General features: G+C 42.6%; 1 protein-coding gene across 1 annotated transcript; it reads left to right on the plus strand.

Annotated features, from left to right (window-relative positions):
- Window positions 1–1,074: 1,074 nt before the first annotated feature.
- On the plus strand, window positions 1,075–23,297 carry LOC144891572 (uncharacterized). Its single transcript, XM_078775178.1, has 5 exons — window positions 1,075–1,246; window positions 4,787–4,834; window positions 6,188–6,295; window positions 9,417–9,539; window positions 21,402–23,297. Exons 4-5 carry the CDS (start codon window positions 9,433–9,435, stop codon window positions 21,811–21,813), a joined length of 519 nt encoding a protein of 172 aa, XP_078631304.1. The 5' UTR covers window positions 1,075–1,246; window positions 4,787–4,834; window positions 6,188–6,295; window positions 9,417–9,432; the 3' UTR covers window positions 21,814–23,297.
- The last annotated feature ends 182 nt before the right edge of the window (window positions 23,298–23,479 follow it).

Below are 23,479 nucleotides of genomic sequence, written 5' to 3' on the forward strand. Positions count from 1 at the left end.
TGGCCTCTTCCAGTCATTGATTCAGACATTAAATTGTACTTTTTTTTGGAAAGGGGTAGCCTATGCTATGTGGACCGCTGTTTCGTGCAAACTCACTGTATGCCCGCTCCCCCCCTTTCTCACAACTTACCTAAAAAAGGAGTTCTGTCTGCGGTCTTGGTAAGTGTTGCAGTGGATTGAAGGCTTTGTCTGGCAGGAAATAAAATACAAACGGGAAAGTTTGGATGGGGTGTGGTGTCGAGTGGGCAGGTGGTGGTGAGCTGTCGGGCTGTGCTGTTCTCTGTGGCTGATTGTTATTGATTATGGTGAAATACCTGTGGAACTCTTCCCCCAATTCTTGGATTCCTGTTTTCTCTTTTTAATTGTTCATTTTCTCTTGCACATGTCATAAGGAATGGGTTTTTTACTCTTTGCTTGATTTTTTTTTGTTCTTCCTATATTGTCCGCCTTGGTGTTTCTTTCATTAATTTGTTTCATTCGCTCTCACCAAACTGGTTTCTTCCCCTTCCCACCTTTACTTTTTTACTTTCTCACGTTTTTGTGCGATTGTTTTCGCTCATCCGGTTCTTCTTTTCGACCGTTCTGTCTACCACTCTTTCCCACCTCCATGCTCCTCTGCTACGTGCCTTCTGTAAGGCTCCGCACACAATCGAATGGTACTTTTTCCACCTTTTCTTCACTCCCTTCCCCAGAACGAATGAATGGTTACTCTCTGTCGATTGCTTTCTTCATCCTTCACTTGTTTATTTGTGCATGCAAAAATTTTATTTTTCTATTCTCCCCAATCAAAAAAATTTCACTTAATTACCAATGATCCATATCGATTTGTGTGCATGCAGTATTTTTCTTCTGATTTCAAAGTCTTTCATATGTATTGAAGATAATAAACCTCATACTAATTTGCTTTTACAAAAATATATGTTGATTTCAACCCCGTTGAATCCCGTTTCAACCCCGTTTCAACCCCGTTTCAACCCCGCCTGTTGTACCTGCTGTCCATTTGCTCCTACCTTCTCTCATTATTCACCCTGACTACCTTCACTTCCTTTCCTCTTTTCATTCACAACAATTGACCTCAGGAAATAGTGGAGGGAAAAGACTGGTGCGGCGGAAAAGCAAGGCCAGTTACATGGGAAACACTGCAAAAAGGACCTGCTAAACCTGCGGTGCCACCCTCTCTGAGATCCCATACCACTTCCACCGCACACTCGCACTCAGAGGACTCGTTGTCAGAGCGAAGACACAGGTACAGTACAGTTTGATACAGTGCGATACAGTTTGGTCTTTCGATACAGTGCCAATGCTGATTACTACTAGTTATTTCTACTGGATGGATAACCTTTTGTATGGGTTGCCAAAAAGTCCGACTGATGCTGCGGTGAGCAGTGTAGCAGCAAACACTGTTTTAGGAGTGGGCAGTTCTGTAGTATTTGTCCCTTTACTTGCTATTTAAAATGCTATCGATTAGTATTCTTTTGTATTGATGCTCTTCTTTTTACCTCTGCCACCAAATGTGGACGGAGATTATGTTTTCACCACTGTGTGTCATCTGTTTGTCTGTCAGCAAGATATCTCAAAAGGGTGTGGGTGGATTCGGACAAAATTTGCCTGGGAGGTTAATTTTTTTTTTTTTTTGTATACAAGATCGAGGCTCGTGAAAGAGCGAACATTAATCACACAGAAAGACAAACAGACACACAAAACAAATAACATCGGGAGCGGTAGACAAGATGGGGAGAGAGGGGGAAGGACACAAACACAACATTTGAGAGCAGGGACCGAGAGACATGGAGACATCGAGAGAACTGTGGGAGGGAGAGGGCTTTGGGGGTGAGGCATGGGAAGGGGGGGGGGGGGGGTGGGAGAGGTATAAAACATATGGACACTGCCAAGACTTCCAGGAAAGAAGTTGGAATTTCAAACAAGGTGGATCTGGGGTGAATTAGTGGGGGTAGAAAAGATCAAGGTTTTGGATGGGGGAAGATAAGAGATGGTGGTGAACAGCTGTTTTAAAGACCTGGAGGGAGGAGTGTGATTGAAGTGAGTGTGGGAGTTTGTTCCAGAGGCGGGAGAAAAGAGGAATGAAAGAGTGAAGGTGAGCAGAGAGCCGAGATTTCGGCAGTTTAACCATCAGAGGGTGGCTGGCAGATCTTGTGCGACCTGTAGGAATATTTGGGGGACAGAGCACAGAGAGAGCTGGGGGAGCAAGGCCGGAGAGGAGTCGGTAGAAGACAGAAAGACCACCTACCTGCCTGCGGTGAGTGAGTGAAAGGCCCTCAGAGATAGCTTCATCGCGGGAGATTCCAATGATTCTGAAAGCTTTGGATTCAACAGCGTGAAGGCGAGCTAGGTGTGAGGCAGGAGCACCAGCCCATAGGGGAGAACAGTATTCCATTGAGCTGCGGATGAAAGCCTTGTATGTGGTGAGGAGCTCAGGTGTGCCTAGGAAGGACTTCGCACGACGGAGTACGACGGAGTATTGTGTGACAATGACGAAATGATTACATTTTGGTGACGATCCGGATCCGGATACTAGAATTTTTTCACGTGATTCTTCACCGTTGATAGACGGTGGCGGTGCCTGTGCTTTTTTAAATTATTTTTTTAAAGGTGGATTCTTCACCGTTGATAGATAGGGCCAAAAATGATATATAGCATGATATTTCAAAATTTTGTGGACAGATTCGGTCGAAGCTTGGTGGACAGGTTGGGTATGTCACGAGGAAGAATTGAATTGATTTTGGTGAAGATCTGGAACTGGATGTTTTTATTTTTTTTGTATACAGAGTCGAGGCTCGTATGACATGTTTTTGTAAGAGCTCCCACATTAAACATGAAAACATGCACATACACATAAAACATACAATGACGGGAGCGGGAGACAAGAGGGGAAGAGAGAGGCAAGCGCACAAGCACAACAACAGTAGAGACCAGGGACATCGGTAGATCTGTGGTCTGTGGAAGGGAGAGGGTGGGGTGGAGAGGGAGTGGGGAGGAGGATACGAGAATGTTTTAATTTTTAAAGTGATTCTTCACCATCATTTCAGATATGGGGTCAAAAACGATATATAGTATAAATCAAAAAGTTGTGGATGAGTTATGACGAGATTTGTTGGATGAGTTGGCTCGGTGACAAGAACAAGCCGTTTAAATTTTGGTTCAGGTCCGAATCCAGATCCGGCCTATCAGTGGGATACAAGATGTAAACTAATCAGCTTGGCGGAGGTATGAGCTCTACCGAGGGCACTTCTAGTTCGAATTATTTCAATTATTTCTTGACTATCTGCTACCATATTCAATCCCATACATTTCAAGGATGAAGTTTTATTATTTTATACGGAGCATTCTTTTTCCAGGAAGTTGGATGCAGGAGGAGGCCATTTGGCCCATCATTCCTGTGTGCTTTTTTTGACACCACATTAATTCAATCTCTCAGTTCATCGAAATTTGCTGGGGGAATGGTGGGGGTCCTAACTCTCAATTTTACTTGGGCATTTTTACAGTCCTAACTCACCTCTTACTTACTCTCAGGCTGTGGCCCCTGGTCTTGTCACCGTCTATTCTGCTGAAAAACTCTTCTGCATTTATTTAGTCTGTACTCTTCACTATGTTAAACTAGCAGGAGTACCCGGCGTTGCTGAGGGGGGGTGGGGGGTGGGGAAGGGGGAAGCAGGAGAAGCAGGGGGGAGTGGAAGGGGGAGGGGTGGGGGGAGATGAAGGGAGAGGGAGGGGAAATATATATGACATACATCCTTTGGGGGAGGAGGGGGGGAAGGGAAGGAGGAAAAATTTTCCCATGCAAAGAGTGCTTCATAACCTCAGTGTTGCACAAGTAAAAAAGGAAATTGTAATACCTTCTGCCACCATCACCAGGTGGCGCTACACGGTACACATTTACATAGAGAATTTATGCCCCTCTCCCGGTCCCCCACGCCCTCAAATGAGGCCGTGGCCACATCGCCTATGTTACCCCCCAGACAAAGTTGTATTTATATTTGTACCCTGAGTGAAGTATAAAAGTGTTTATAGTTGGAGTAACCGGCGTTACTTAAGCGAAAAAGAAACATTAACATATTTGAAATGAGGGCAAATATAATGGAAAAGCAATTACATCCAAATCAGAATCCATCACAAATATCAAATCATCATTTTACCTTTTCGTTGAATATATGCCGCTGAATGTGCCGTTCATCACGTTTCTGAGTTATGTATGATGACGTTCAGGAGGAAGAAGAAGAAGCCTTACCACCAACTGGGACCGCTTCCAGAATTGTTTTATTATTTGTGTTCAAATGTCTGGTGATTATTTTGTATTTATTTATGCGAATGTGTACTTGTATATAACTGTCAATCAAAAAGACAGGCACTATAGAGCGATTTAAAAAAAAAAAAAAAAAACTAACTTTTTTTGCCTAAAACCCTCCCAGACACTCACTGATGAACCCCTGAAAGTTTGACGAAGATCCGTTCAGCCATCTCGGAGAAAAATGATGACACAGACTAACGGCTCTCTTATATAGTCGACAACTCGATCAGATCCCCTCAAAATCACATCCTTTCTAATAGAAAAAGTCCTGTCTCATAACTTAGTCCAGCTAGCCCCAGACTTGTAGCCCTATTGCATAAAGAGAATTAATTTGTGAACGACTTTACAAATTTTTGACTGTGTGAATTTGGGTGGCAGGAAGGCCTAACGGTACGCACCCTAAAGGTACGCACATTGTGTTGCATATGAAAGAGGAAGACTGTGTGATTGTGTGAATGAACTTAGCACTGTTGTTTGCAGGAGGAGGGGGCAGGGCTGGCACAGCGACAAATCGCCATCATCCTCACGGTAGGAATATGGATCCATAAATTTGACAATCTTTATGATGAACATTTTCTTTATTTCTCTGAATTACCAAATGTCTGATTTCACCAAGTCTTTGTATAGCTGATGGGGTAAGTTGTGAAACTTGCAGTTTGCATAAGCCGCTGGTTGGATCATCACGTCCGGAGTGGTTTTCAGCACGTTTTCTCGATTCTCACACTACCTCTGAGAAATAACTTTCACTTCTCATAAACATGATAGCAGAGTAGTTTTGGACATCGGTTCAAGCTTTATGATTGCTGTTATCTTTCATATCTTAAAGTATGCTTCTTCTTCTGAATGATCACAGTTCCATCTTTCATGAAATATTTCAAAACCTTCAAAAATACAACACGTTTCACTAAGATATGGTTCATTTACAATGCGAGTTTGTGCAAATGGCTTTGTCAAAGAGTATGGATCCTTTCTTTGCTCTGATCGGGCACTACGGGTCATTGACCACTCACAGTGACACTTGGGTTTTTATCACTCACAGTGACACATGACACATGCATGGACATACTGATAAGACAAAAACACATAACACAGCCACTGAGCTTTGGGGAAGTGCTGTCGCTGCCGTCACTTCCCAAGATACTCGTGAATCACGCTTCACCATCTGGCAGTCCAACAGACGAATCTGGGTTTGCGGATGCCAGGAGAACGCTACCTGCCCAAATGCATAGTGCCAACTGTAAAGTTTGGTGGAGGAGGAATAAATGGTCTGGGGCTGTTTTTCATGGTTCGGGCTCGGCCCCTTAGTTCCAGTGAAGGGAAATCTTAATGCTACAGCATACAATGACATTCTAGACGATTATGTGCTTCCAACTTTGTGGCAACAGTTCGGGGAAGGCCCTTTCCTGTTTCAGCATGACAATGCCCCCGTGCACAAAGCGAGGTCCATACAGAAATGGTTTGTTGAGATCGGTGTGGAAGAACTTGACTGGCCTGCACAGAGCCCTGACCTCAACCCCATCGAACACCTTTCGGATGAATTGGAACGCTGACTGCGAGCGAAGCCTAATCACCCAACATCAGTGTCCGACCTCACTAATGCTCTGGTGGCTGAATGGAGGCAAATCCCCGCAGAAATGTTCTAACATCTAGTGGAAAGCCTTCCCAGAAGAATGAAGGCTGTTATAGCAGCAAAGGGGGTGGGGGGGGGGGGGGGGACCAACTCCATATTAATGCCCATTACTTTGGAATGAGATGTCCGATGTTCGGGTGTCCACATACTTTTGGTCATGTATTGTAGCTGCCATAATCATTATCATAGAACCAGTCACCTGCAGATTTGAAACGTGATTATGCTTCTTTGTATTCCCTCATTTTGTCTAGGTCTTTCCCTTCTCCATCCATTCGTGTGACCCCTTCCCCATCTCTCTCACCACCGTCTCTCTCTCGTCGACCTCTGGGCCGAGAATCAAGAAGACGAAGTCGCAGCCGGTAATTTGGGGATGACAAGGATGGTGAGAGAGGTGGGATGTTGAGTGTGGGAGGTACAACTACAAAAGATTGGCGAGTTTTGATAGATCATTTTGAAAATCCTTAGAATTCCAAAAGATGGCCATAACAGAGAAGTGTACTGGTATGTATTGTGTGGAAGTGTGAAATTGATGTTATGGGTGCCACAAATACACTACGGCTTGTGTTTTGAACCATGTGCTCATCAGTTCCCCATGAATGATGCACTCCATTTTTGCATTTGATCTTTCTTCTAAATGATGATGAATGAGCTTGTATTGTACATCAAATTATACTTTGACAGCCTTTATTTTTCATGTGATCACTTTGTAAATACAGTATGAAAGTGAACCACCTTTAGAGGCCATTTTTCCCCGCAGAGCTGGGGTTGGCCTTTTTGGGGCACCGTGGTCCACTTTTTGAAGAAATGTTTTATGGTCGGATGCCCTTTCTGCCGCCAACCCTGTTGGTGCCTCTTGCGACACACAGGGAATTACCAGTGAACTGGTACTCAATTTGCCGACCTCTGAAGGATGACAGGCTGAGTCAACCCCCCTGGCGTTAATTCAGCGATCGACCGGGATTCAAACCCAGGATCCTCGGATCCCAAGCACGGCACCCTAACCGCTAAGCCAACACCAGGCCTCTTGTATATACAGTATGCCTTTGATTATTTAAAAATATGTCATGGACAAAGAGAGGGAGCATAATTATTTTTCGAAATTTTAATAGTGTGTGTGTGTGTGTGTTTCAGAGATCAAAGATTAGAGAGCTTTTAATGTCAGTGTGTGTTTGTGTGTGTGTGTGTGTGTGTGTGTGTGTGTGTGTGTGTGTGTGTGTGTGTGTGTGTGTGTGACTCATCCATAACTGCAAAACCATAAAACCTAGCGGCCACAAACTTTGCATGCGTACTTCTCGACGTCCAAGGGAGTGCATGAATGAAAACTGGGTGTTTGGGTGTGTTTAAACACCCATTTTGAAGATATTTTATGCTAAACTTTACATCAAAACTAGAAACAGGCTTACCTTTGGTCACCCTAGTTCAGCTCGCTCAGCTCAGGGTCTTAATTTCACGATTTTATCCATTCAGTTCAGGTGTGCCTTGCCTCAGAACAGGTCAGTTTCTCTACTATAAAGCTTCATATCTACGAATCGTGATATCACTTATCTTCATACCTACGAATCACTGTATTCCTGCATATATCGCAATGCTTATAAACACCAGTGTTCATGCCTTTATTTTATTTCTGCAAAGCTTTACATCTAACATGTGATAAGCTCGGCAATCTCTTCACCTGAATCCAATTTCAAAATTTTAACTCCAGAATTGACCTTAGAAGCAGTTCCGACTCCTAAAAAGTGTTGATTTGTTAAATTCAGACATTGTTGGACACTCGGGGCATCTCATCTGAGGAAGCACACTCAGGGCATCTCATCAGAGGAAGCACACTCAGGGCATCTCATCAGAGGAAGCACACTCAGGGAATCTCATCAGAGGAAGCACACTCAGGGCATCTCATCAAAGGAAGCACACTCAGGCCATCTCATCAGAGGAAGCACACTCAGGGCATCTCATCAGAGGAAGCACACTCAGGGCATCTCATCAGAGGAAGCACACTCAGGGAATCTCATCAAAGGAAGCACACTCAGGGAATCTCATCAGAGGAAGCACACTCAGGGCATCTCATCAGAGGAAGCACACTCAGGCCATCTCATCAGAGGAAGCACACTCAGGGCATCTCATCAGAGGAAGCACACTCAGGGCATCTCATCAAAGGAAGCACACTCAGGGCATCTCATCAGAGGAAACACACTCAGGGAATCTCATCAGAGGAAGCACACTCAGGGCATCTCATCAGAGGAAGCACACTCAGGCCATCTCATCAGAGGAAGCACACTCAGGGCATCTCATCAGAGGAAGCACACTCAGGGCATCTCATCAAAGGAAGCACACTCAAGGCATCTCATCAGAGGAAGCACACTCAGGGAATCTCATCAGAGGAAGCACACTCAGGGCATCTCATCAAAGGAAGCACACTCAGGCCATCTCATCAGAGGAAACACACTCAGGGCATCTCATCAAAGGAAGCACACTCAGGGCATCTCATCAGAGGAAACACACTCAGGGCATCTCATCAAAGGAAGCACACTCAGGGCATCTCATCAAAGGAAGCACACTCAGGGCATCTCATCAGAGGAAGCACACTCAGGGCATCTCATCAGAGGAAGCACACTCAGGGTATCTCATCAAAGGAAGCACACTCAGGCCATCTCATCAGAGGAAACACACTCAGGGCATCTCATCAAAGGAAGCACACTCAGGGCATCTCATCAGAGGAAACACACTCAGGGCATCTCATCAAAGGAAGCACACTCAGGGCATCTCATCAAAGGAAGCACACTCAGGGCATCTCATCAAAGGAAGCACACTCAGGCCATCTCATCAGAGGAAACACACTCAGGGCATCTCATCAAAGGAAGCACACTCAGGGCATCTCATCAGAGGAAGCACACTCGGGGCATCTCATCAGAGGAAGCACACTCAGGCCATCTCATCAGAGGAAGCACACTCAGGGCATCTCATCAGAGGAAGCACACTCAGGGCATCTCATCAGAGGAAGCACACTCAGGCCATCTCATCAGAGGAAGCACACTCAGGCCATCTCATCAGTTTCGTTGGAGTGCTTGCTTGAGTGCTTAACCCGCTTGGCGAGCACTTTACAAGCAGCTTGGTAATGGAACACCCGCTGTTCACCATTATCTTTCCTTTCATTTGCTTTATTTGTCTTTTGACTTTGATGATTACCTTTGCAGAGAAATTAAGTAAAATTAAGTTATGGCCAGTTTGTCCATGCCATAATGGTCCATTGAGTGGAGCAGGCTAAACTGGCTCAGGTTAAAGGTATTAAAAAATTGGGGAGGTGATAGGGGTGATGCACCATGAACATTAGGGGATGCTCTTTGTGTTTTTTTTGGTGGCAGACATGTGGGTCATCTCGCCATAATGAATGTCGATACGACCACTTCACGGATTGTATGTGTTTGCCATACATAACAAGACTCTATTGCAAATACACGTGTTCTCTCCTTTTGCTTTGTGCAGCCAAAGAGACCGAGGGATGTCGAGGGGTCAAGGAGCAAGAGCGAGTGGACGTAGATCATACTCACCGCCAAGGAAGCGACGCCGCAGCTCACCGAGCTACCTGGAACCACGGCGTATAACGAGGTGCTTTTCCCCCAAAAACTTCAACAGCTGTGTTCTAGCTTTTAATGAAAAATCAAACATGGCGTGAATTCATATCGTTTTCACTTAACGTTGAGCAGAAAAATAGAGCTATGAACAAGTTTCTTTATGCTTTTATAAACATCAAAATTTGAATTGTTTCATTTGTTTTTGCCGGATGTGTGGATTTGACGTGCCAACAATTAGTCAGGTTCATTATGTTCAGATTTATAATTTCGTTCTTTTTTTGTGGAGATTAGCAAACCTATACATTTTTGGAAAGCTTATAGCACCAGGAATCCGAAAAACCATGTTTCCATTTGCGCAAATTTTTCTTTGGCGGCCATATTGGATTTTCAAAATGGCCACCATCGGAAACCTATTTTTCGCGATATCTCAACATCCGAACCACCTAGAGTGCTGATTCCAACACCTATACCCACATTTTTGGGGATGAGGAATCACATGAAGCCATCTAAAATAATCTACACCTACCCTGGGATACCAGGTGGCAGCCTACAGCGTATTTTCAAGATGGCCACTTTCAGGAAACATGTTTTTTTCTGAATATGTATACCACATTGAGTGATGTTTCGCCTCAGTACAGTCATAGTCATAAATGGGATCATTTCAACATGTTCAGTTCATGTACATGGAAAGTCATTATATCAGACCTAATAGTTCATTTAAAATAAACCTCATGAAGCTCATAATTACTTACCTGTTGTCGTTTTATATATTTGCAGGTCTTGAGAGAAGATGAGTGAAGTTACGACTCAGCCCACACAGTGGCAGCACTGCATAATTTGTCAAACCGCTTCAGCAAAATATGGAACGCTTGTCCAGCAGCCCAAACCGGACTCGTTTGAATACTTGCTACAAACCCTTAATGATAGAGCAGCCTACCATGATGGAAAATATGTTAAAATTCACAGTCGCTTAAAGGATGAAACAAGTGAAAGTCTGCAATTCAATAATGCAGTTTGGCATCGTATCTGTTATTCAAATGCAACCAACAAAGAGAAGGTACAACGTGCCAAAGACCGCCATCAATATCACATTTCAGCCGGCTCCTACACAGAGAAAAAACGTGGACAAAAGCGAAAAAGCACAGAACTGGACGAACCATCAACTTCCACCACCAGTCCGTTTACACGTTCTGCAACAGCTCCATTCATTAAGGAACATTGCTTTTTCTGCCAGGAAGATAACGAGCAAAAATTGTACACATTGAGAACAGAAAACGGTGGGAAAGCATTACACGATGCTGTGGAGCTGTCTGGAAATCTCACCCTGCAAACTAGGTTAAACACATCCATCTCACCCACTGATGCACATGCAATCGATGTTCAATACCACAAGTCATGTTGGACAACAAATGTATTCCATGTGTTACATACCAAGGATAACAAGGGAACAACAGAGAGAGGTCATCCGTTTCAAACATCATGTTTGATTGAGTTGATTAGCCTTGTCGACTGTCAAACTCAGAATAAACAATACTTATCCATGGCACATATTGAAACAACATACATCAACTTGCTTGGTGGCACAGATGCATTGGCGCACCACTTCCCTGCATATAGTAGACACTGGCTCAAGGAGAGAATTCTTCTAGAACTACCACACGTAACGTCTGTTAGGCAAAAGGACAGGAGAAAACCTTCTGTTCTTTACTCCCCAGATGCATGCGAATCCGATATGGTTCAGTCTGCCATGATAGAAAGTGAAGTAGACGATCTGAATATTATCTATAAAGCAGCAAAGGCATTGCGCAGAATTATCAAGAACTTCCACCAACAGGAAAACTCATCCGATGCTATACAGGTCACTAGCAGCACAGATGATGTTCCAGCAGCACTCCACGCAATGATCAGATGGGTTATGGTGGGGCCAACAGAAACACTAGAAACTGAAAAACGAACCACTCACGTTAACAGAGAAGTACTCACTGTTAGTCAGATGCTATTGGGTGGATTCAAATCTGACAAGCAAGTGAACTATAGGCCCAAAACTGATTCTGCGACCTTCCGATCAACCAAATCACAAGAAACTCCACAGTCTCTAGGATTAGCCTTGGCAGTTCACCATGACACAAGAAACAAGAAACTCCTGGAAAGTCTCTGCTCTCAAGGTTACTGTGTCTCGTACAGTCGTGTTATGCACCTCGAAACAGCCCTAGCAAATGCCATTGTGGAAAACACCCTGAAGTTCCAAGGACTTTATGTTCCTCCATTTTTGAAGAAGGGAACTTTTGTGTTTTTTGCAGCTGATAACACAGACTTTGCTGAAGACAGCGTGGATGGCAAAGGGACAACCCATGGAACAATCATTGCTGTTTATCAAAAATGTGACACTCAAGGAGAAACATTGGCGCCACAACTGAGCATAGCTGACACTACCAGTTTGTCAGTGACCCCGTACCAGGTTCCTATGCTTCATTGTGACAAGCCGGTGCCGAAAACCATAAAGAGAACAGACACATTCCACATCAGCAAGGATGGTATATCACCAGCGTATCACCTTACACATCTAGGATGGTTGGTTGCTTCTATGATCACCAGAATGCAGAAATCAAACAGCACATATATACCTGGTTGGGCAGGATACCACTCATTGCTGTCGGGTAGTCACAGTTTGACACAAGTCGGAGTCTTACCCCTTCTACCTGAAGTAGCACACGAGTGGTCGACTCTTCTGACCGTCATCTCTCAGACAACTCAGCTAAAGAACTTAGTTGTTGGTACAAGCCACCCTACAGTCATTTCCTGGGATATGGCCCTCTATGAAAAGGTGATAAGGCTGCTGGATGCAAGGCCAGACCTGAAAGGTACCGTTGTACCTCGGCTTGGCGAGCTGCATGTGGTCATGGCTGCTTTGAGAGCCCTGGGTACTTCCATTGAGAACTCAGGTATTGATGACGCGTGGATAGAGGCCGACCTCTACGGACCTTCAACAACAAGGCAGATCCTGAGATGTTCGCATTACAAACGCACTCTCCGTGCTCATATTTATTCATATATAGCACTTTATGAAATGGCGCTGGACCTGTTCTTCAAAGATTATCCACAGTTGAAAGCCGTTTGCTCAGATATGTCAGAAGAAATAGACGAGGCATGTTCAGAAAAGGACAAGTTCACCAAAGCCACAAGTGTGAAAGAAGCCAACACAAAACTGTTGAATGTCATCACTACAGCTGATGTTGTGAACATATTCAAGACTTGGGAAACAGAACAATCCAAAAAAGCCATGTTCAAGTCCTTGATGAATTACCTGCATCGAGTGGAGACAATTCTGTTCTTTGTGGAAGCTTCTCGGGACGCAGATCTCAAACTCCACCTCGAATCTGGTGAGGCACTCAGCAAGCTATTTTTCTCCATGGATCGTATCAAATACAAACGTCTTTGGCCGCGATACATAGCAGATATGTATGACCTGAGGAAGACGCATCCGGCCACATACAGGGAACTCGAGAATGGAAATATCTCAGTAACGAAATCTAGCATCCCCTTTGTATCAATCGGTGCAGACCACGCTTGTGAACAGGAAAACAGAGCAATGAAGGTTCATTCTGGACTTCCAGGCATCTCCAATAATGCCAATGCAAGGCAGAGATTCTTTATGGCCTCTCCAGAATTGTCACGGCTGACCAGAGAATTCAAAGATCAGTTCGACACCAAAACAGACAAAGTGACAGAACACCACGAACTTAGTCCGAGGGCAGTGAATCTGAACAATACAGCGGTTGAAAAGATCAAGGCTGCTATCATGAGTCATGGCAATCCATTTACCACAGAAGGAAATAGCATATACAACTTGATCACACATGCCTATGTCCCAGAGGAGCACACGTCACAAATCCTGAATATCGACAACATTGGTCAACACTTGTACGAAGAGTATGTTGACGAAAGAATCAACGGAACAGTCAGCTTATTTGCACCCGTGAAAAAAGAAAACAACACGATGTACTTGTCTGGTGTGAAGAAGACCAAGATCATGCTCAGGGACAAGTCAGTCGACTTGAAGGAAACAAAAGACTTGTATGGAAGGCTGATGATATTGACAAAATCAAGCCGTGATGTTGACCAGAAAGACGCAATAGGCAACTACGAATTCACCCTTACACCTCGCGCCTTGTTCGCACCAAACGGTGACCTGCTTCCTTGCCTTGACAAGTCAAAGTTAATCCATCTCCTTGTGAAACATGGAGACTTAGCTCCGGGTGACTTAGCTCCGACCTCAAGTCCTCAAGCTCAAGTCCATAACTCTGCAGCTATGAAAATAGCAGTAGTCGACGCCATGGTTCTTGTACAGAAATTGTCGACAAAACCAGCTGCAACAGTAACCGTTGAAGATCTCAGTGTCAGCTTTAATACCAGATTGATGTCACTGACAAGACATTTTGACGAAGTTATCCTCGTGTTTGATACTTACAAGGCCGATTCGTTGAAGCAAAGCACAAGACAAAAAAGACGAGGGGGGCACAATCCAGTCCAGTACCAAGTGAAGGACAATACCAAGATCCAACACATCACCATGAAGCGGTTCTTGTCACACGATCAGACAAAGTCAGATTTGGCAGAATATCTGGCTGAGAAAACGTTGGAGTACAACAGAGATGCCTCCAAGCTGATAATTATATGTGCAGCAGGAAAGGCCAAGAGTAACAAAGGCGTGCATTTTGAAGACAATAATCATGAGGAGGCAGACACTCTGATGATTCACCAAGCAGTGCTGGCAACTCGCCGCAATCCCAACGCAGAACAGCTTACCTTCTTCTCTCCTGATACGGATGTCCTGGTCTTGGTCATAGCTAACTATGATGTTCTGCTCAAAAACACTGCTGTCTCCCTTGTGTCGGGCCTTGTGCAAGTACAACCAATCTGGAACAATCTTGGCGTCGAAAAGGCCAAGGCATTGCCAGCATTCCACACATTCACAGGAGCAGACAATACTGGACGGTTTTCGCGAATAGGCAAAACAACATGGTTTGAAGCTTTCGTCAGAGCCGATAGTGACGTGATACAGGCCATGAGAATGCTCGGTGATGCTGCAGATGTGACCGCAGATCAGATGTCCAACTTGGCAAGATTTGTATGTGCAGTGTACGTACCAAAGGGAATATGTATCAACAGCATTCCGGAGTTGCACTGGTACCTCTTCTGTAAACACATGACTGAAAGTCACAAGTTACCTCCAACGCTAGGGGCTCTAAATCAGCATGTTGATCGTGTACATCTTCAGGCAAGGGTATGGGCTCAGGCTACTATCGCACATCAAGTGTTCCTGGATCCACAGCAACATGGCTACTTCAAGGACAACGATGGGGAATTGAAACCACTAATGACAGATGTACCACCAGCACCGAAAGCAATACTTGAGATGGTCAGATGTCAGTGCAAAGGAGACTGCTCATCGAGACGGTGTTCGTGCCGTGCCAATGACTTGGCATGCACAGACTTGTGTTTGTGCAGCTCCGAATGTGAAAACGACGATGACTGTCAACCTGTTCTCTGCTCTGACGACAGTGATGAGGACATTTGAAAACCTATGAGGACAAAATGTTGATGAATGTTGACAAAGATAAAATTTCATCTATGGGAAATATTCTATGTTCAAATAAAAGTAATTATTACATGTATAATTATGGATTGTATAGCCTCATCTCTATATACTTACCTCTTGAATACATAAATCACCTGTTTAGGATATATGAGGGATGTGGTTTCATAATTATGATCCGTGTGCCACAATGTAGCGAAACATCACTCAATGTGGTATACATATTCAGAAAAAAACATGTTTCCTGAAAGTGGCCATCTTGAAAATCCGCTGTAGGCTGCCACCTGGTATCCCAGGGTAGGTGTAGATTATTTTAGATGGCTTCATGTGATTCCTCATCCCCAAAAATGTGGGTATAGGTGTTGGAATCAGCACTCTAGGTGGTTCGGATGTTGAGATATCGCGAAAAATAGGTTTCCGATGGTGGCCATTTTGAAAATCCAATATGGCCGCCAAAGAAAAATTTGCGCAAATGGAAACATGGTTTTTCGGATTCCTGGTGCTATCAGCTTTCCAAAAATGTATAGTTTTGCTAATCTCCACAAAAAAAGAACGAAATTACATAACAAACCTGACTAAATCGGCAGTGATAAAACTTTGCTATTGGGAAATAATGACAACTCGAGAAGTTACACTGATGAGAGAAGCAGATGCGATATTGTGTTTCCTTTTATTTAAGGCATGGTAGCATGAACATGGATAGTTATTTCCTATCCACAAAACTGCTAATTACACTCTATGGAGTTTAGAATCGTGATTCTTTGGAATCATTGGAATCTCCCGCGATGAAGCTAACTCCGAGGGCCTTTCATTCACTCACCGCAGGCAGGTTGGTGGTCTTTCTGTCTTCTACCGACTCCTCTCCGGCCTTGCTCCCCCAGCTCTCTCTGTGCTCTGTCCCCCCAATATTCCTACAGGTCGCACAAGATCTGCCTGCAACCCTCTCATGGTTAAACTGCCAAAATCAAGACTCTCTGCTCACCTTCACTCCTTCATTCCTCTTTTCTCCCACCTCTTGAACAAACTCCCTCTCTCTTCAATCCCACTCCTCCCTCCAGGTCTTTAAAACAGCTGTTCACCGCCATATCATATCTTCCCCCATCCAAAACCTTGATCTTTTCTACCTGCGCTACTCCACCCCAAAACCACCTCTTCAAATTCTCTGTTTTCTTTCCTTTAGAGTCCATCTTGTTTATCCTTTGTGCCCCGCCCCAGCCATCTCTCTTCCACAGATCTCCTGATGTCCCTGTTTCCTACTGTTGATGTGCTTCGTATCTCGCCCCTCTTGTCTCCCGCTCCCTTTATTACATGTTCTATTTGTTAGATCTTATACGAGCCTCGACTTAGTATCGAAAAAAGAGAATCCTGCAACATCAAGCATAGCTCACAGCACCTGAACCCCTGCTCCCCTCATCCACACATGCACACTCCCTTGCATACTTATGGCTTTGCCTACTAAGAACTTGCGCTGTGCTCTGAACAATTATCACAGGTGTGTTTGGTCATAGGTCACAGGTCATAGTAGTTTTCTGTGCTCATGAAATTCACTATGTAATTTGTGTTCGGGTGCTTGCACCATGGAGCAGTCGACAGCGCGTGTGCTTCAGCACTCACCTTTATCTGTCAAGTGAAATTGTTTTTTTCCAATCTGTCAGGTTATTATATACATGTCGAAAGGAATACTAAAAGTTTCATAAACTACAAAACAGAATTTCATATATAACCCAGAAATAGTACCGAATGAACATAATTACCCTGCGCTCGCGAAGCAAAAAGCAGGGTTAGACATTCGGTTGCGTACGTGCATACGTGCGTGTCTGCATTTTAAAAATTCATTTTCTCGGCAACCATTGGTCCGATTGACAGGAAATTTTACCAGAGGAGCACCTCCTACGGTAGGGGAATAAAATAATAAAAATAAAATTCCCCCATGGGGAACAAAATATGTTAATGATTATGTCATCATTGCTTTCATTGTGACGTCATATTTCGACAAGTACAATGCTTGATCTGATCAGTATGAGAAAAAACATATTCTCCGCAACTGTTAGTCTGGTGGACACAAAATTTTGAACATAGGAGCGCCTCCTCCGGTAGAATTTTGAAATGATAATTATGACGTCATAGGTCACGTCGTACGGACGCCATCTTGGAAAAAAAGTTACACCTCTATATCTCCTAAACCACTCAATGGAAAAAATTGAAACAGGCTCATTGTCAAGTACTCTCCATGGGAAATAAGATGTGTTAATGATGATGTCATCAGTGCCTTCATTATGACGTCATATTTTGACATATACAATGCTTGATCTGATCAGTATGAAAAACAAAAAAATCCTCTGCAACAGTTATTCCGATGGATACAAAATTTTGAACATAGGAGCACCTCCTCCGGTAGAATTTTTAAATGATAATAATGACGTCATCGGTCACGTGGTACAGGCGCCATCTTGGAAAATTCGAAAAACGATGCACCTCCATATCTTTGAAACCACTCCATGTAAAAAATTGAGACTAGCTCATTGTAAAGAACTCTGCATGGGGAATAGGTGTTGTTAACGATTACGTCATTGGTGCTTTATTTATGACATCATAATTCGACAGGTACAATGCTTGGTCTGATCAGTTTGCAATTTATTGAGCATGATCTATGCAACAATTATATTGGAGAATATAAACTTGTGATGTCATCGCTCACGTGGTCTGGCACCCATATTGGATCAAAGAAAAAAACCCTTCAAAAACAGAAGAGTTGGCTCGCATCAAGTTGACTGCGCAGGGTAAGTATTCTATGAATACCATCGAGTTCTGAGAGAATTTCAGATCAGGAAGCTGAAAGAAGCAATTTCAAAGACCATTTTCACCCTCTTGGACTATATGATCTGTTCTGTGTCCTAGCTTTTCCTCACAATGTTATAAAGCACTCATGAGCTGAGTTTTTTTTAATACAACTTCGACATTCATGAAAGAGCGAGGTAACAGAAGGCAAAAGTGCAACATACTAACAATGCAATTGAATGAGCTACCGGCAAGAGAGGGGAGAGTTGAGGGGAGGAAACACAGTAACCTGCCTAGTAAGTGGGCTCGTATAGATAAGGCTTATAGGGATGGAAAATATGAGTAGGGATCAGGGATGACACAAAATTATAGTGCATTGCTTGCTTGAAGCCATGGGAGGGAAGAGTGGGATTTAACCACCTCTTCCACAAATGAGAGAAAATAGGAACAAAGAGGTGTAGTTGGGTGGAAAGCCTGGATTTTGGAAGTTTAACCAGCAATGAGTTACCACAAGAAGATGTGTATCCTGGAGGAGCTGCAAATGATTGAAGGGTTGAGAGATAACAGGGAACGAAACTCAAGGAGAGACGATGAAAAAAATTAACTACTCAGAGCCTAAACGCTTTTGTTCATAGCTTGATGAGGTACTGCTCTCCTATATGGGCTTGTACCACAGCATCACATCTGTCTCTCCTGGATTCCATGTAATCTAAAGCTCTCAAAATTATTGGTGTCAAAAGCAAAGTGGCAGAAACACAAAGCCTGTTTCTTTCAAATCATAGAAAGTATGACTTGCAACAATGGAGGATGTCCAGTCTGCAGCTGTGGCTTTGGAGGCCAGCTTTGTTACAAAATTCTGCATTATTACCTTTACCAAATTCTGCATTATTACCTTTACAAAAGTCTGCATTATTACCCTTACAGAATTCAGCATTATTACCTTTACAAAAGTTTGCATGGTTATCTTTACAAAATTCTGCATTATTACATTAACAAAAGTTTGCATTATGACCTTTACCAAAGTCTGCATTATTACCTTTACCAAAGTATACATTATTACCTTCACAAAACTTTGCATTATTACCTTTACAAAAGTTTGCATTATTACCTTTACCAAAGTCTGAATTATTACCTTTACAAAAGTCTGCATTATTACCCTTACAGAATTCAGCATTATTACCTTTACAAAAGTTTGCATGGTTATCTTTACAAAATTCTGCATTATTACATTAACAAAAGTTTGCATTATGACCTTTACCAAAGTCTGCATTATTACCTTTACCAAAGTATACATTATTACCTTCACAAAACTTTGCATTATTACCTTTACAAAAGTTTGCATTATTACCTTTACCAAAGTCTGAATTATTACCTTTACAAAAGTCTGCATTATTACCTTTACAAAAGTCTGCATTATTATCTTTCCAAAAGTCTGCATTATTACCTTTACAAAAGTCTGCATTATTCCCTTTACAAAATTCTGCATTATTACCTTCACAAAATTCTGCATTATTACCTTTACAAAACTCTGCATTATGACCTTTACCAAAGTCTGCATTATTACCTTTATAAAAGTCTGCATTATTACCTTTGCAAAAGTCTGCATTATTACCTTTGCAAAATTCTGCATTATTACCTTTACCAAAGTCTGCATTATTACCTTTACAAAAGTCTGCATTATTACCTTTACAAAAGTCTGCATTATTATCTTTACAAAAGTCTGCGTTGATAACTTTACAAAAGTCTGTGTTGTTAACTTTACAAAATTCTGCATTATTGCCTCTACAAAGTTCAGCATTAATACCTTTACAAAATTCTGCATTATTACCTTTACCAAATTCTGCATTATTACCTTTACCAAATTCTGCATTATTACCTTTACCAAATTCTGCATTATTACCTTTACAAAAGTCTGCATTATTACCTTCACAAAAGACTGCATTATTACCTTCACAAAAGACTGCATTATTACCTTTACAAAACTCTGCATTATGACCTTTACCAAAGTCTGCATTATTACCTTTATAAAAGTCTGCATTATTACCTTTGCAAAAGTCTGCATTATTACCTTTGCAAAATTCTGCATTATTACCTTTACCAAAGTCTGCATTATTACCTTTACAAAAGTCTGCATTATTACCTTTACAAAAGTCTGCATTATTATCTTTACAAAAGTCTGCGTTGATAACTTTACAAAAGTCTGTGTTGTTAACTTTACAAAATTCTGCATTATTGCCTCTACAAAGTTCAGCATTAATACCTTTACAAAATTCTGCATTATTACCTTTACAAAAGTCTGCATTATTACCTTTCGCAAAGTAAGCATTATTACCTTCACAAAAAATTGCATTATTACCTTTACAAAAGTTTGCATTATTACCTTCACAAAAGACTGCATTATTACCTTCACAAAAGTCTGCATTATTACCTTCACAAAATTCTGCATTATTACCTTTACAAAAGCCTGCATTATTACCTTCACCAAAGTCTGCATTATTACCTTTACAAAAGTCTGCATTATTACCTTTACAAAAGTCTGCATTATTACCTTTGAAATACTTCTCATAAGATCTGATGAAATTCTCATGAGATATCACATATCGTGACTTCTCATAAAAAGATATTTGCAAGGTAATATGTAACATATCTGAGTACCTTATGAATGTACGCGATGCAAATGCAGAATCACATCAACTATTGGTTCACGAGTTATCAAACTGAGTGACCACTATATTCGTCATGGGTGTATGTCTGTCTGTCTGTGTGTCTGTCTGTGTGTCTGTCTGTCCGCAGCATAACTACCCGATGATATCATCCGATCTTGATGAAACTTGGTTGGGAGGTTGATATCATGATCTAGTTGTGTCCTGCCTAGGGTGGGCGTATTGCGCCCATTGTGGGCGGAGCCACGCCCGAAAAAGATGTCTTTTTAAGGGGTAATCGAGTTCAAGCTGCATCTTCTCCGAGGGAGTTGGTGGAATCTGACAGGGGTTTCGGTATTTGGTTAGGCCAATGTCATGTGTCTAGCCCCACGGAGCTCGATTTTTCATTTTCGCCCCAAGGTCACGAAATTTAGAAAAGTCGATTTTGATGGTTTTATTACATTGTTCGCTTCCTGATGGGGTGAAATGTCGTACATGATCTTATATTATCACATACATCATGAAATACAAGTTTTCCAACAAATTTCAGAATCCTCGACCTTTGACCTTTGAAGGTCACAAAGGTGAAAGTTTCAAAGTTGTCGGAATAGAACCGAATTTTCGGTATTGTGTAGCTAACTAACCTCATAACTGATTATACATTATTTTCTATCTTATTTCAAGGTCAGTAACCTTCGTTTTGACATTTCCGGGCCTGGCCTGTCCGGGCCCGTTTCGGTTATAGTCCGTCCTTTGTCATTGAATACCGCTCGCTCGTGAACCGTCGTCGTCTCCTGACTTGTCTTTTGACACTGTTACCCCTTCCCTCTTCTCTCAATCTCAACAACCCCACCTCCCACACACTCTCACCCCACTCCAGTGCGAGAAAACGACCCATCCCATACTATCGACCGAGCCCTCCAACTCCACTCTCAAGCTCAACTTCAAGCTCATGTTCAACCTCCTCGTATTCCAGCTATTCTTCACTTTCTCCTCTTCGCTCTCGACGACGACGACATCGGTCTCGCTCTCGTTGCAGCTCCATCCGCTCTCGCTCTTTGTCTTCCAGTTCTCGCTCTCGCTCCTTTGACTCTCACTCTCGCTCTTTTGATTCGCGTTCTCGCTCTCGGTCTTGGTACGACCCCAACCCTTCTGGCAGCGAATGGCAGGGGGGTGCGGATGGGAAAGGACCGATCGGGGTGAGAGAAGTAGGAAATCGATCGGTTGTGCGAGGACTGAGAGGAGGAACGAAAGGAGGAGGAAAGGGAAGGGCTTTCAGTTTGCATTATTAAGTCTCTTACTTATCTGAATGATGAACTACTCCTGCTGGTGAAGGCTAGTGTTGATCTACATTGGTGGACAGGTAGAACGATAATGATGGATGAAATGAACAGGACATTGATTGAGGTATGCCAACCGTCGTGGGAAGCAAAGAGAAGTTGACGTTTCAGGCATTAACTCTTTGACGGAGCAAAAAAGAAGAAGCAGAAAGTCTCGCTGATCTTTTTTGCTGAGACGAAGGGCTAACCCCGAAGTGTGTGTGTGTGTGTGTGTGTGTGTGTGTGTGTGTGTGTGTGTGTGTGTGTGTGTGTGTGTGTGTGTGTGTGTGTGTGTGTGTGTGTGTGTGTGTGTGTAATGCTTCCCTTTGCTTCCCACAGCATTTAGCACAGGCCTACCTCAATCAACGTCCTGTTCATTTCCTCCATTGTTCTTACTTGTCTGCTCAACTTCCCTCTCCTATACACTTTCTTCTCCTTCCTCACTCACATTACTCTCCTTCCCCACAATCTCTATCACACACACTTACACATACACACATACACACGTACACATTCTCACACACACACATATGCACACAAATATACATACACACACACACACACACACACACACACACACACAAACACACACACACACACACACACACACACACACACAGACACACACATTCCTGCAGTTCTCTTGTGAAATTGCACTGAAACAGTGATAGGAATGACATGTAAAGTTATATGAAGTACTGTAATCTATTAATGAAGGGGTTTGTGTGTGTTTACGTGACTTTATGTAACACGTCATAGTCTTTACGTAAGACCAGGTTGATTATCGCGAGGTTATTATGGCATTTACACCCCGTGTATGTTTAATAACTGTTCATCATTTGACAAGCTTGATCAATTAGCTTCCATTCATTAATTGCGTTCAGCTCGTTAATTTTAACCAAGTTTGTATTTCTTGTATGACAGACAAATTTGAGTATTTTACTACTTAATAGTCAATGATTTAAACTTTGTCATTGAAAGTCTCGCTGTTCAGCTTGTTTACCTTACGAGAACAGCAAAGAGTTTATTACCATGGTAAACACCATGACCTTTATCGTTTTTACAAGATCCTCAGTTTATAAAACAGTTACAATTTATTCAGTTTTGTAATTACTTAGCACTTTATTTATTTATTGTTTTATATCCTTTATTTTGAACATTATTTATTTATTTATTTATTTATTTATTTATTTATTCCGTTTTAATTATCGTATTAGAAGTAATGTGTTTACGAGTTCCAAATGTGGGTTATTTTTCTAATCAACAATGTCATTGGTTTGTAGTTTGGAGTCCACAGGTACTGTGTTCACCTGTCCTAGCCTCAGACGTCGTCTCCATCACAACCGACAGCGCATCATCCTTCTTGTTCTCATGTACATGATGTAGGGACACGAAGGGTTTTGTCCGACACTGATATTGCTTTCCTTCTACTGAGAAAATTGACATGAAATGGATTGTTAAGGTGACAAAGTTGGATTGTGTAACAATCATAATGGGGATAAATAAACAAGCAAACTGCTTCTTCTTTCCATTTGATCATTTCCATTACAATTCTGGGACTTTGAGTTCACGTCTCAGATATTGTCGATTTGTTTATTTTATTGTTCGCCATCCCCGGTGCAGGGGGAGACGGAGTTTT

The sequence above is a fragment of the Myxine glutinosa genome, chromosome 4 (genome assembly GCF_964187855.1).
Source record: "Myxine glutinosa chromosome 4, kmMyxGlut1.1, whole genome shotgun sequence".
NCBI lineage: Eukaryota > Metazoa > Chordata > Myxini > Myxiniformes > Myxinidae > Myxine > Myxine glutinosa.

Coding starts and splice junctions, on each gene's coding strand:
- LOC144891572 (XM_078775178.1), top strand. CDS start 9,433: ATGTCGAGGGGTCAAGGAGCAAGAGCGAGTGGACGTAGATCATACTCA. Junction 9,540..21,401: donor GAACCACGGCGTATAACGAG/GTGCTTTTCCCC, acceptor ACCCCACTCCAG/TGCGAGAAAACGACCCATCC.